Source organism: Podarcis raffonei, chromosome 7 (assembly GCF_027172205.1).
Source record: "Podarcis raffonei isolate rPodRaf1 chromosome 7, rPodRaf1.pri, whole genome shotgun sequence".
Classification (NCBI taxonomy): domain Eukaryota; kingdom Metazoa; phylum Chordata; class Lepidosauria; order Squamata; family Lacertidae; genus Podarcis; species Podarcis raffonei.
In genome coordinates this window covers 51,867,209-51,883,051 of record NC_070608.1, presented here as the reverse complement: position 1 = coordinate 51,883,051, position 15,843 = coordinate 51,867,209, and the positions used below count along the sequence as shown (strand labels likewise).

The 15,843-nt window shown below is 40.3% G+C and overlaps 1 protein-coding gene across 1 annotated transcript in view; it reads left to right on the top strand.

The window, feature by feature from the left end:
- The window catches only part of LOC128417650 (cadherin-19-like), a 61,243-nt gene that overhangs the window by 13,218 nt on the left and 32,182 nt on the right, over positions 1-15,843 (top strand). Inside the window, exons 2-4 of the mRNA XM_053396615.1 lie at positions 7,508-7,577; positions 8,373-8,600; positions 11,582-11,684. Coding sequence (XP_053252590.1) covers positions 8,403-8,600; positions 11,582-11,684 — 301 coding nt within the window. The 5' untranslated portion in view covers positions 7,508-7,577; positions 8,373-8,402. The remainder of the gene's footprint in view (positions 1-7,507; positions 7,578-8,372; positions 8,601-11,581; positions 11,685-15,843) is intronic.

Here is a 15,843-nt window from a genome sequence, read left to right as displayed (position 1 = left end):
ATACCCCACCCATCTGGCTGGGTTTTCCCAGCCACTTTGGATGGCTTCCAACAAAGTATTAAAAATACAGTAATCCATCAAACATTAAAAGCTTCCCTAAAGAGGGCTGCCTTCAGATGTCTTCTAAAAGTCTGGTAGTTGCTGTTCCCTTTGACATCTGGTGGGAGGGTGTTCCACAGGGTGGGTGCACCACCAAGAAGGCCCTCTGCCTGGTTCCCTGTAACATGGCTTCTCGCAGTGAGGGAACTGCCAGAAGGCCCTCAGCGATGGACCTCAGTGTCTGGGCTGAACGATGGGGGTGGAGACGCTCTTTCAGGTATACTGGGCTGAGGCCATTTAGGGCTTTAAAGGTCAGTACCAACACTTTGAATGTTGTGACAAAAAGGAGTGCCATGATGAAACCCCCCTGACTGCTAGGGCTGGGTTAAGCCATGTGGTTGCCAGAAGCAATGGACAAGATAGCCCCCTCTCCCCTAATTCTCATGCATAGAAGTTGACTGGACTAGCAACTAAATATTTTTCCAACACTAGCAAAGAGAGTGTCCTCTGCTGCAGCTGAGGAAAGCCTGATGATTGCAAAACAGGCCGTGTAGCACACCCAACACTTCCTCTTGCACTCATGTAACAAATTCACTTAAAAAATAAAATGGATTTTTATTTTTTTGGATTTTGAAAAATGACAGGGAAAAGTTTTGAAAAATGTGGGATGGACAATTGATTAGCTGGAAGTCAGGTCAAGACCTTGCAAGCAAATCAGGATCAATGATTATTGTCATATAACCACCCCATCAACAAATAAGTATGAATGCTCAGTAAAGACAGGACATAGTCTAAGCACTGCATAAGCTTTTTGCAAGCAAATCAGAATGAATGCTGGGTGAACAGGTCATTGGATGGAGTCCTTACTCTGTTACGCCTTGCATAAATATGGGTGTGACTCACATTCTAGTTACTTGGAACAACTAAGTCCGCCAGAGTTCTTTTTATCTCATATTATTGAGACATATTATTGCTTAGGAAGAGCAAATTCCCATGGTAGGAACACCTGACTCTCAACATTAACTCAATATCAAAAAATAGTAAGGGCAACAGAAGCAAAGATTGGCATGCACTCCCACTTTATAAGTCCCAGCACAATGACTCTGTAGATATATTTGTTCAATTGAGTACAAGGACTGCGACACATAAATAAAACACATTTGCCACAGTTATTAAATACCTACAAAATGAATGCAATTTGGCATAATATCCAATTTTCAGATAAATATTCCACCCCTACACCCTTTCCCTGCTTAGCTTAGTGGTTGCATTCAGATGCAATTTGACTGGAAAAGAATTTTGCTGTGTTCAAGCATAATCTGCATGGAAGAGAGAGTGATAATTATTCATGACTCAAACAAGCACACTTCTAAATCAGAAGCATAATCAAATACATTAAGCTGCTTCTTTTTCCCCCAGATTTGAATGGCTGCTGACAAGAGCAGTGTAAACCAGGAGGGATTTGGCCCTGAGCACTTTCCTAGGTATAAAGCTGCAGTTATAAGGTCTGTGCGTAAGCTCCTTTGTGTAGCTTTTGTGAGGCACTGCATCAGTCACAGTGCTGACTTGGCAAGCAAATGTTGCAAGCATCCCATTTCTTCAAAACTGGTGTTTAAACATTAAGGATGGCATTCAACTCATAGCAGATCTGTTGAAAATAATGATTATGACTAAGCTGAGTGCCAGTCTCCCAACAGCAGCATTAGTACAATGGTACCTCAGGTTATGGTATGTGGGTGGCGCTGTGTGTTAAACCACAGAGCCTAGGACTTGCCGATCAGAAGGTCGGCGCTTCGAATCCCCGCGCCGGGGTGAGCTCCTGTTGCTCGGTCCCTGCTCCTGCCAACCTAGCAGTTTGAAAGGACGTCAAAGTGCAAGTAGATAAATAGGTACCGCTCCGGTGGGAAGGTAAACAGCGTTTCCATGCACTGCTCTGTTTCGCCAGAAGCGGCTTAGTCATGCTGGCCACATGACCTGGAAGCTGTACGCCGGCTCCCTCAGCCAGTAAAGCGAGATGAGCGCCGCAACCCCAGAGTCGGACACGACTGGACCTAACGGTCAGGGGTCCCTTTACCTATACCTCAGATTACAGCCGCTTCAGGTTACAGACACTTCAGGTTACAGACTCCGCTATCCCAGAAATAGTTCTGGGTTAAGAACTTTGCTTCAGGATGAGAGCAGAAATCACGCAGCGGTGCAGCGGGAGGCCCCATTAGCTAAAGTAGTGCTTCAGGTTAAGAACAGTTTCAGGTTAAGAACAGATCTCCACAACGAATTAAGTTCTTAACCTGAGGTACCACTGTACTCCCATTTTTACTCCTGGGACAGATACAAGTAAAGTGTATCCCACACACTTTTATAACACGTGACTTCCCCTTCCCAAATCCTGGGAACTGTAGTTTCATACCGATGCTGGGAATAGTAGCTATAGCCACAGTTCTCAGGATTCTTTAGGAGAAGCCATGTGTATTGAATGCACTGCGGATGTATGGTATGGATTTGTCCTTACTCTCTTGTCTGTGATTTGTTTTCACTGAACTTAATACCTCCCCACTTGTACGCAATCAGCACATGTGTGACCGCTGACACGCGTGCCATTTTTGGTAATGAAAGGGGGCAAGGTGGTGCAGAGACAGAACAGGTGCCACAGCAAAGAAGGACATCTCTGAGATCTTATCCACCTCACCTGGTTCTCAGGTTGAAGTGCGTTCAACCAAGATCATGGTGCAGAGGAGAACAATGGCATGTTGTTAGACTCCAGTAGCCCAAGCCCACATGGCCAATGGCCAGGGTTAATAGAAGGCCATAGGCTGCCCATCCCTATTTTAGCATCTCTCTGTTGGAAATTAGGCTGTGTACACACTGCAATATTAAAGCACATTCAAAACACATTATTCTTTCCCTCAAAGAATTCTGGGCACTGTAGTTCACCCTTCACAAAGTTACAATTCTCAGCAAACCTTAACAAATGAGAGTGCCCAGAATTCTGTGAGAGAAAGAATGTGCTTCAGATGTGTAGTTTGTGCACAGTCTTAGAGCGAAAAGGTGCACAGCGTGAATGAATGAAGCACCACCATTGAAAGGCCTTTATTTCTGATCAGCACATCTCTGGAGCTGAGATTACTGAGGTACAGGGTTATGTATTCCAGGCAAGTGTCAACCGTGTGTTGCGCAGTCATGCAATGTGCCTCAATTAAATGAGCATAAGCACTAGAGATTACCCAGAATGACACAAGAGTGAGCATAAAGGAACCAGGTAATTCAATGTGGGGAACCTACACAACACCCATCATCTCTGGCCATTGACCAGGTTTGTTAGAGCTGATGGGAGTTCATCAATATATGGAAGGCCCAAGATTTCCCACTCCTGGTGTAGTGCAATATGACAGATAAACCCTTACAGAATTGCAGTCAGCAGGTTTTCTGCTGCCAACCCCCATTTTAACACTAAATTGCTCAATAGTCTTGTGAAATCTTCAGCTGAATTGAAGCACTTTGTAGTGTGATGTCTCTCATCTCTCTTGGAACTAGCTGTAGGATCTTGTGGTTACAGAGCAAAGCAAAAGAATCACATCAACATAAAAATACCTTACTTTTTTTTGCAAACTACTTTGAGTTTTGTTTTTGTGCTTTACGATTAAGTGGCATATAAATTTTATGAAATAAATATATTTCCCCCTGCTGTGATGAAGCATCTTCCTTCTCTTAAAAAAAGAGGATTTTAAAAAATAGAGCTTGGTCACAAAACCAGTAGTCTTAAAAACTACTTTCTTCTGATGATATTAATGATTTGTGCAACCATCTTCTGTAATTTAATGAACAGCAGCAGCAGCAGCAGCAATGACAACGCTTTTAGTCTGCCAAGTTGTGTTAAAGGCTTTCTCTGTTCACTGAGGCTCTAAAATGCTAGCAAATAGCAGCAGGGTTATGCACTTAATAGATGGTTATTTAGAAAATATAAATATAGTATGGTATCCTATATTGTGGTTGATTCATGTTTCAGGACTACTGGGGGGGTGGATGGCTGTCAGTTACAGAGAGGTGGACCACATTTATCTGCTTGGTGGAATACATCCACCATGCATCTGAAATGCAAGCTAAAAGTACATTCATTCATTCATTTAATAAAAATACTTTATTGATTGATTGATGCTCAAGGTGGTATACATGTGTCTCCTCCTTCCCAGTTTATCTTTTCAACAGCCCTGTGAGGTAGGTTAGGCTAAGAGATGGTGACTGGTCCAGGATCACCCAGTGACATACGTGGCTGAATAGTGATTTGAACCCTGTTATCTCAGGTCCTACTCCAACACTCTTAACCACTATACCATATTGGCCCTCTTTATAAATTGTATTTTCAATAAAATTGAAACCATGTTTTGTGTCAGTATGAAATTGGCAATAAAACGGCTAGCACATTTTCAAAGCTAAGCAAGGTCTGGTATGGTTTCAAATTGGATGTGTTGAGATTTCCTGCATTGCAAGGAGTTGGACTAGATTACTATGGGGGTTCCTTCCAACTCTGTGATTCTATGATCCAGCCAAATGTCATTCATGCTGATTTTCCATTCAACATGGGTGGGTGGGTGTTGGTGTACATGTGCGAGAGTGAGAAATGTGGCCATCAGATGCATATACAGCAAGTGTTTGAGGAGGCTGAACCTGTAGGATTAGTTACTGGATATCCAGTACACATTGCTGTGGGGAGAGAACGTTGCATTTTATAGATTATCAGGCAGAAATTCTTAGTTTACTTAGACAGCAAGTATTTGGAAAAGCAGCACATGTAGAATTTGTGCCTGAGTATTTTATATTCCCCATTTTTTCTCAAACTGTTTAGTGCCAGAGTGTCTTGTCAAACAAGTTAACTCATTCAAAGTAAGCTGTTTCTTATCCTTTATACCTCAAATGCAGCATGTTCCATGTACAAGCTTTCTTCTCATGATGTTTCAAATCAATGTGTTGAACCATTTTTAAGTATAAGTCGCATAGTCTAGGAAAAAGTACCCGTAATATCATGTAAAAGAAAACTATTTCTAGTGCTCATACTGATAGCTTTGCCCTAAATTTGCTTCCCTAACAAACAACAGCAGCAGAGTGACTTACCAGAATGACATGAATAAAGAAACCCATTCAAAATGACACTACTTTCTAATATGCATTTATCCAGCTCACTGTGCAGAATATTCTTAATCTAAACTGAGAAGACAAATGGTACATCAGTCTTTCCTTCACAGTGACTGCAAAAAACAAACAGTGTGTTTGAAAAGCAATCAGATGGATAATTAATCAGCACCACAAATTCAGTAATTGGTGTGTACTATCCTTGTGGAATTCACCATACAATTTTAGTAAGAATAATGTTATAGTCACTGCCTGGCATGCAGTTCCAGATTTCCTCATTGATCTGTAGCTTCTCCTAAGCATGCTGCAAAGAAAACCCGCTTAACAAATGCATTAATGACATGCTTTGATTTATGCTGGTGTCTCCCCTTGGGTATTATTGAGATAATGAATATGACATTTAAAGCATAAATATAAGCATCTTAAATCATCTGCAGGTGTTGCTAGATAATAGGTGAATTCCACCCCCTGCAGTGCAAAAGCTTTTTTTTTAAAATGAGACTTAATGCTGTTCCATTAAGTTTTTAAAAATTGCTAGAAAATGTACAAAGTGTGATCCAAATTGATACATTGGATTTATTGTTGATGGAGTGGTGTTTTGTGACGGGGGTGCTCTGTATTTATGGATGAGAAATCCTCCCCCTTCCCAGTTCATTGATGACGTTTTTCTCAAGTCTGAAGTTGGTGACCCCTACATAACTGCCCATGGCAAGACATGTATGTAGAAACACAAGAAGCTGTCTTATATTGAGTCAGACCATGTCACTCAGTACTGGCTACAATTTCAGGCAAGGAAATCCCTTATCCTACCTGGAGATTCTACGAATTGAACCTGGGGACCCACTGGTGGAGGAAGAAGGGGGCGGGGGGAGCGCACCACCCCCAGCAGCACAATCCTGGTGGGGCTTCATTGCGGAAGGAAAATCAACACCTTGGAAAGTGGTGTGGACTTTAGGACCACAGCTGATTATACTATCACTGACAGCAAAACATACAAGTTGCCTCAATGGTGTCCTGAAGCAACTGAGCTTTATAGCCTGGACTAGTTATCCATTGACTAAAGACCTCAAACCCTGAATGTTGTATCTGCCTGTTGAGGGACAATACAACCATTTGCCTTTTCTAGGCCCTGGGATTTCAAGCTCTGAGGATTTCAGAGGGTGCCTTTAGAAGGGTCTGTCAGGTCTAGCCTAGGGAGGCCTATATTCATGCAAGCTTGTAGCTCCTGGAACAAACACGCATGCAGCCCACAAACAGACTTTGTAAATGGGGAGCAGAGAGGTTTGCCGCATGTATACAAGGCAGATCTTTCCTTCTAAGATCTGTAAAACTCTAAATGCCTACCACTTTTAGATTTAGCTGTTCCTTGTAATAAAATAAAAATGTGTGAGTGGCTGGGTATTATGAAATATTTATTTACATCATGGAAGGTGGGAAGCCATGCTCAGTCATTTGAAGCTTTGCCTCTGATACTCAGGTTTATTAACCTTGTCTATAAAGAAACCACTCAGAACAAATGCTGATTGTGTACATCTTCCAAAAATGCTTGGCTCACCAAGTGCATCGTTTGCATCATCAATTTATCATTCATGCATTTTAAACCAGGAACTTGCAGGTCACATTTTCCTTTTGTCAGACGAACTGATAGCATGAAAGGACATAAAAAGGTTAAAAAGAAAAACAGAGAGAGAAGTACTGTATCATTTGTTAGGGAGCTAGTCTCTTCCACATGCTAGTCTCTTCCTCTAAAATCACACAAGATGCTGTTATGTTTTCAGAAAAAAAGACTTGCTGTGATTCTATCATGTTCCTGAAACTCAGGATGCATATACACACATATAAAGCACATGATTTCCCCCAAAGAATCCCAGGAATTATTATTTGTTAAGGATGCAATTGTAGCACTGTGAGAGGTAAGCTATAGTTCCCATGGTTTTTTGAGGGAAGACATGTGAAAATGAAGTTCATCCTAATTCTATGATACTCTGTTTCTGAGGAGGCAAAAAGATCCTGGAAACCATGTGACTCACACATAGGGCTGTGGGGAGGATCTCATTCTGGTTGCACTTTAATGAGAAACAGCTACTACCACCTTAGAGTGGAGGTGAATTTGCCACAACCCAACTCCCCTGGGAAGAAGACTCAGAATGGTTTTGCCCTGGGAAAGAGCTGGGGAAGGGTCCAATAAATGCATGCATTGATGAAAAAACCAAAACAGAAATGCGCCTGGGTAAAAATTACTTGCAAAAATATGTGTATTTGTCAAAACCAAATACAAAACTATTTATTAGGAGAAATTCACTAATGCTGTAGGTTGTTTTTTTTCTTTCTTTCCCCAAAACAGATCAAAAATTTCAATGGAAATGTGGAGAACCGAATTTAAGATCAGAAAAATGAGGACCTGAAATTGGAAGGTACATCCATCTTTACTCAAACATGTGGGTAATATTCTTCACATGTTTCTGATATAATCATGGTGCCAGGGACTACATGACTGCCTCCACTGACATCATTGTGCCCATCATAACCTCTGCCAATAGGGAGCCTGCTCTTTGCATGAAGTCTCCTTGCCCATTGTTGAACCCTAAAGGATCAAGGTTCTAAATCATGTAGTAGTTCTGCTGAATAAGTTATGGTGAATACAGTGACTGAGAAATCAGGAGCAGTGGGAGGCATGTGGATGTGGAGACAGGACTCCACACCTCCTGGCTTCATGTTTAGCCTTTTCCCACGTGCAACACATAAATGAGACTTCTGAAGTATTTCTTTTCAGAACAGAGAATGTGCATTCCAACCACAATTTTTAGGATTCCTGTTTCTTGTTGCACTCATTAGAATCAGCAAATCATTCATGTCCTAGGCACCTGCATCTCAAAATGAATTTTGGGTAGGTAGAATGTGACAATGGAATCTACTTAAAGCATAATGGCTTGGTTGCACAATAGGCATTACCAAGCTTAATACGTAAGATTATTTTCCTTTATGTGGCAAATGTGTCTGTGTGGCGTTTACACATTTCCCAAACAAAGAAAGGCAGGGGGAGGTTGACTTCATGCGTTTTGTGTTTCTAATCAAAAACCTGTGGCTTTATTCTACTTCCTTTCTTTCAAGAGTAAAAAGTCTTTCTAATGGCGAAAATTGAGCCTTCAGTTTGACGGAGAATCAATATTTGTTCTGCTTTGTAAGAGTTACTTTTTGTCTTCCCACAGATGCATATTGATTGAAAAGGAAATTTCAGCATGCATTGTTACAAATGGCTCTCACTCGCACTGACCCTGGCTCAGCTTGGGCCCTGTTTTCCCTGTACGCACAAGTGTAACCCCGATGACTTGGAGCAAGCATTTGTGAGACGTCAGAGAGTGAAACATGGCGGGGTTCGGAACCTGCTGGTTGTACAGGAAGAACTGATGTTAACACATCCTTTGAAATCGGGCCAGGTACAGTAACTCTTTCTGTGGGAGGTTTAACATCTCATTGAGGTGTTGATTAGTACCTGCTTGCTTTTCTAAATCTTCCCTCAATCTGGCCTTGTGAAAGAACAGTCTCCTTGAAGCCTTTTTTCTGAGATGTGCAGCAATATACAGCAATGCCCGAAGAATAAGCACCATCTTTGCCCTTCTTGCACTGTTTAACAATCTGTTCCATGTTTTCAAAGCTGCTTTAGCATCAAAGAATCTGAAAGATCTCCTGTCCAGGTTTTACTTGGGACTGGAGGACTTGGTCAGAGAGCCATGTAAGATTCTGTGTTAGGACTGTCAGACAGGCAGGGTCATCCACAGGTCAGAATGACTTCTCAAGACTCAATGTGCAGTCAGCTTTTTCATTCAGAAAAGGAAAAGACAGCAGAGTTCACTCAGGCTCAACTGCCCTAGTTGAAGACGTTGTTGTGGCTGGCATCCCTCTTTAGCCCGTTGCCTCTGGACTCCTCCCAAGCAGACATAAACTATGGTGAGGAGGAGGGACCCCTCCTCTGGGCCTGTCTGGCCTGTTGCTCAGCAATGTGCAAGGCTCTTCATGATCTTGGTGTCAGTGGAGGAGGACAGGCCACTGTAGGAGGACTTGCCTACTGATATGAAACTGAGGCAGCGTCTGGTTCCTCTCTGTCAGAGTCTGCACTCAAACTGACATACTTGGCATCCCACCTTGTCTGTGGACAGCTTCCTTCTTCTGACTCTCTATGTTCACTCAAGCCTCCTGCTTCTACCACCTCCCAGCTTTCTTCTTCAGTGTCCCACCACCACTGTCCTGGTCCAAGTCTTCTTCCTCTATGTCATCTCTAAGGGGTTCTTGGGTTGACACCTCCCACCACTCTTCATCATCCAGCCTGTCCTTCAACCGCAAGTACTTGTTTGACACTAAAGTTGCTATCAGAAACTTAAAACCGTATTTGGTTTAGGCCACTTCTCAGCATTTCCCTGGCTGCTTGAAGGAACTTACAAACTCAGAATCGAATTCCCTATGGCCTGAGGTATCCAATCATAGTAGTTTAACTTGAGGATTGATATGTACATATTTCTGGACTTTTATCTGGGCTACAGCACAGGGAAAGGCACTGTGCAATTAAAAAATAGTATCATGCTGTATTGACAAAAGTGTTTTGAAATTCCCTTCCATCTTCCGAAAAGAAAGAAAGGACTCATTTATCAACATCTGGCAACTTGCTTAGGTTTTTTCTTTTCCCCCCTTTTTTTGGCATTGCATCAGAACAGACACACTGAGCAGCAATGCAGTTTACCAACACTATTTAGATTGATATTCTGTTACGTTAAGTGGCATTTGATTTACCCCTCATTAATTTTTAATGAAGCAGATTAATACTAAATCCTTTTTACCAGTAAGAAAGCACCAGGAACCGGCACAGTTCATTACGTTAACGTGACTTGGGCACAATAAGCAATTATTTTCCACCCTGTTTGAAAATGCATACGATGCCCAGTAATTTTCTTAATGATTCTTCCCCCTTCTTCTTTATTGCTGTTATTTAGTTACTTAAAAAACAAACAAACCACCAAATCAAAACAAGAGAAGAAAAAACACACACAATGCTAAAGCCATTTTTAATCTCTCCATCTTGCATCCTTTTCCTGTAAGGCAACTTTTGAGCTGAATGAATGGCAAAAAAAGTTTAACCACTAATTAACTAGCACTAAAATTTAATTGGGCCCAAAGGGTGAAGTGCTCAAAATTCATTAATTACTTTTTACAGCCTTTCAAAGCAAAAACTCTGGAAGTATGATGTCTCATTTCAAAAGGATAAACAAGACAATCCCTTTATATTTTGTGAATCTGCAAATATGGGTCACTTTTTTTTTAACAGAAAGGTCACAAAAATGTGATCAGCTTTCAGAAAGTTTAAAAAACAACACCAAAAGCAAATATGGATTTAATTTGCAGAATGTAATGTGATGCAGAGGGCTCTATTTGTTTATAGGAAGCATTTCCTGGGTACCTTTGCCCCTCCTTTTTGTCATCAATGCATTTATAAACGGCTTCTGAAGTTTCTCCTTAAACATATAAGCCTAAAAAAGCCTTATTGAGGCCTCATGTGCACTATGCATTTAAAGCAGTATTATAGCACTTTAAACAGAGATGGCTTTCTCCAAACTGTAGTTTTCTAATGGTGCTGAGGGTTGTTAGGAGACCACTGTTCCTCTTACAGTTCCTAGAATTCCCTGGGAAGAGTGATTGATTATTAATCAAGATGGCTGATGTTTCTCAACTTTGGGAACTGGAGTTGAATATATCAAGATGGTTTGATAAATATTTGAATTTTCATTAGCACCTCATATCATTTAAATTTGTCATATCTGATGAACTTGCCTTTTTTCTCTGATGCCATACTAAGGAGAAGATTTCACCACGCAAATATAGATAATGATGGATACCAGATCCAAATACTTGTCATTTAGTCTTTGCAAGAATTATCAATCAATCAATCAATTAATTATTCACACTCCAAACAAGCATTTCAAGATGATTTACAATAAAGACAACCAAAACAGCAAATAGGTTTAAAACAAAACTAAAATCATACAAAATAGACATTCATGGCAAGGACCCATTTATTCAGCTGTTAAAGTCTGTCAGATCAAAAATGTCTTTAGTTATTTCCAGAAAGTTGTTTCCAGATATTGGGCACCTTTTGTATCTCAACTGCTGAATCATGGGGCATTTGTGAAATTCTGCAACTGTTTGTTTCTATTACAAGGAGAAAATTCTGCTAATTACGAAAATAAATTGACTCCATTTGCTTTGCAATCAGAATGACATACTACAATCTCATTCAATTTGGTATAAATCAATACATGAAAGGGATTGCTGACCTTATTGGGGGGAAACCGACTTGACATTAAATTTGATAAGGTTTGTTTGTTTGAATCCTATCTTGAAATCAGCTTGTTACTCATTATTCTCGCAGCTGAAATCTGATGTAGATAAACAAGACAATTCCCTGGCTGATAATGGACCACATTTCTTGGATGAACCCTATGAAGCCACTGTTCCCGAAATGTCTGTAAGAGGTACTGTGTGTTGTACTTTGACCTTGCACTGATTCTATGTTTATGTTTATGTTTATGAAGTAGGCTGTTGCAGCTAGATTATTTCATTTTCCTAAAGAATCAAAATTTGAAAAGATTCAGGGCTTTAAATATGTGCAAACCAATGGGGTTTCTCTAAACCAGCATTTCTAATCATCACATCCCTCTCATTCCTATAAACCTCGTTCCATGCCCAATAATCATGGGATGCCTTTGCCCAGTGATGCTGTGGCCCATAGATTGCAGCAAAATGCTGGGCAAAGTTACATAAAAATACCAAATGAGAACACAAAACATGCAATAAACAAAAAACAAAAAACAAACCAAATACCCTCCTCCCACAAACATATTTAAAAGGCCATACAATGTTTTATCAACCAAAGGCAAGGTTATAGAGAAACAATATATAATGAAAATGCCAGAAGAGCATTCCACAAATGGGGAGCCACTGCAGAAAAGGCTCTTTGCCACATAAGCTTCTCACAACCAAATCAGAACAAATGCTCAAAAAGAGTGGACACTGTATAAGCCTTGAGTAAGCAAATCAGTATGAATGCATAATAAACACATTGTCTGTACGAGTCTTTAATCTCTGATTTGGTTTTATTTTTCTGTTTTCTCCATCTGAACATCTCTTTTGGACTAGCTGGCTTCCTGAGATCTAAATTGTAGCTTGTCTAGATCACATCCTTCTTTTGGGGGGTTCTGCAAAAGGATAGGAGAAATACCAATTTAAATCTGGTTTAACTGGTTAAATTAAGTTTTAACTTCTTCTTTTTTAAACACTTCCTTCCTATCATTCAGTTGCTATCTCACATTTACACAGTCTCTTCAGGGCTCTTCAAATTATATAGTTTCTTCAGCAGAATATTTAGCTCTAAGTGAGATTTCAAGAATCAATATCTATATTAACATGAATGCACATTAATTTATTATTTAGTACACTTTCTTACTTCACCACTATACTTTCTTACTTCCCCGCATTTACATTTTCTTCAGGTTTTAAATACAAGTGTTATACTAAATTAAAGTGTAACAGGAAATACAGGGGTACCTCAGTTTTTGAACATAATCCATTCCAGAAGACAGTTTGAGTTCTAAAACATTTGAAAACCAAAAAATCAATAGCCGACAGCTAGGCCTCAGGATCTCGCACTCAATAGAAGCTGCGTGGCATGTTCGATTTCCGAGGTGTGCTTGAAAACCGTAGCATTTACTTCCAGGTTTATGGTGTTTGAAAACCGAAATGTTCATCAGCGGAGACTTTCAAAAACTGAGGTACCACTGTAGACTCTTCCGCAAATACAATGTTATGATCTCTGTCCCCACCCCCTGCTAGTTGGTACTTTCCATGAGTGTAATTCATATTCCGTAGTTTAAATGTCTATAGACACAATACATTTATAAAAATCAGCAAGATTTGAGTGCAGTGGTCATACTTTATATTTCAGTGGATTTGAGATCTAATTTAAAACTTTATACATATAGTTTTTCTGCAGTTTGCTTGGTATTATTGTTTATACCGCTGTCTAGTAGCAAATTCAGGACACATTGTATTATTATTGCATTCTTGTTCCATTCATTGCTTCCATGGTTCTCGCCTTCCATCAACACTGACAAGTTGTTGTACTCGTAAGAGTTACATTTCAGTTTAAACACTGTAGCCTAATAGTCACACGTGAAATCATTTTTAATTAGTTGAAATCATTTTTGAGTACACAATCTTGAAGTCCTATAGTATTTGGAAGCTATAAAATGTAATATGTGGAAGCTACTAAAGGAACAAATTCCATGGCACAACTGATTCATCTTTGGCAACTTTTTGAAATTATTATGTTGCCACATTTCTAGCATTTTCCTGAATGGCCTTATGAGTCTGCAAAAAGCTGAATATCCATCTGGTTATCGTAATGCAGATTTCAGAGTTGTTCTTCTCGTATTACCTCAGGAGCATATAAACATATGTACGTAGCAATCCAGTTTTTGTGCCATATGTCTAGCCTCATGAGCTATTCAGTGCCTCATGGGCCATTCAAAAAAATCACATGATTGAAGCCACACAATAATAAGATTATAGTAGTGGGTGTTACCTAAGGATTATCTTCTTAGTAGTGACTTCCTTTTTACTTAAACCAAATCACAGCCAAAATATACTAGGGATGGGGAAACTGAAGCCTTCCTGAAGTTATTGGACTCCAATTCCCATCAGCCCCAACTATCATGGCCATTGGTCAGTGATGATGAAAGTTGTAATCCAACAACCTCTGAAGACCCACAGGGTAGACATAATTGACTTAAATGATGTGGTCCCAAAGAAGCTTCCAAGCAGATAAATTTAATACTCTGTGCTGCTTTCTTAAGTAATAGTATACAAATAAGTTTGCAGGTGAGATACAACACAAAAGCCATTAGTTTGGGACATTTCTTTTGATGCCATGAAAGCAGCCAGATTCCCTATCAACATATTTACAGATAATATTACAGCTTTATATAGGCATCTAAAAGTCCTCAGGGTGCTGCTGACTAATTTATCAGAGAAACATGCCGTTGTAGTGGAATGTCTTGGGATAAGATGTGATAATGTGATTCTATGATAGAAAGTGGCTGGAGGTCTTGCGTGCCCCAAGAGAGGTCGATTTGTATTTGTATTTAGGAGTTAGGAAAGAAATGAGTTAGACATAAACACTGCATTATAAAATGAGAAGCTCTGACGAATATTTCCTTCATGGGTATAATCTTATGAAAGGCCCGTGGGGATGGTGTCAGATTTAGATCTAGGATATAGCCAGCTCCCAACCAGAGACAAAATTGTCTTCTCTAGATGGATTGCACTATCTGTTATTCAGTGGAAAATGCTCATTACCAACCTCAAGGATATAAAAAGCTATCAGAATCCTGTTGTGTGTCTTGCCTGCATTGCTTGTTTTGAGTTTATTTCTTTTAAGCCGCACCACAGGCATTAAATTAAGGACTGATGCAGTGCTCATGGTTTGGTGGTTTGTGTGTGTGTGTGTTTTTAATATGGAGTCCTTTATTATCTCTTAAACCTGTAGCCAGTGGAAAATTAAGAGATGATCTCGCATATATACACATGTGTGTGAAAAACAAAGTGTAAAACAGGAATGGAGGAACTGTGGCTCTCAATATGTTGCTGGACTTCAGCTCCCTTCAACAACAGCCATCATAGTCAAAGGCCAGGAATGATGGGAGTTGTAGCTGAGGCATAATTAGAGCGCCACAGGCCCCATACTCCTGTTTTAAAAGTATGGCCAATTAAAAACAACTGCACTGGTTGCCAGTTCATTTCTGGACTGAATTTAAGGTGCTCAAATTAGTGTTTAAAGCCCTAAATGACTCAGGCCCTGAATAGCTGAAGACCACGTCATTTCCTACAGACCCCTTGGTGTTCAGATCAGCATAGGCAGGCTTCCTCAAACTTGGCCCTCCAGATGTTTTGCGACTACAATTCCCATCATCCCTGACCACTGGTCCTGCTAGGTAGGGATCATGGGAGTTGTAGGCCAAAAACATCTGGAGGGCTGAGTTTGAGGAAGCCTGGTATAGGGAGTATTCTTGGCTGTCCAACCACCCTCAGATGCTTGGGGGGTGGCCCTGGGGAGGGCATTTCCTGTGGCAGCCCTTATAATGTGGAACTGCCTTCCCAAACAGGTGCATCTTCATTACACAGCTTTTGGTGGATGTGCCTCTTTAGACTGGCTTTTGAGATGTATATTTTGAGAGGGTCTTAAAGCTGCTGAGCCCTGGCTGAGGCAAGGCTCAGCCAGGAAAGGCCAAGATCTATCAAATCCAAACTCTAATCCAGCCAGATCATGGGTCTGGATTACATTGTTACTTACCTTACTTAAATTCCACAGAAATGTATAGGAGTGTGCTGTCAGTTGAGTTTTATTTCCATTTTGTCCAAAGGCCAAAGTAGCAATCTAAAAATGCAAAACATAAAATGGTTAGTTTACACATTGTTACCATGGGCAAAATGTAACCCAAAAGTAGCTGTCCTTGCAGTGATATGGGAGGCATTCACAGTGAAATTCAGTAAAAAGGAGGACAAGATTTAGATTCTGCTAGGCTTCGCAATCTCATAAAAAATGAGACAGGCAGCTTTTCAGGTAAATAATTCCAA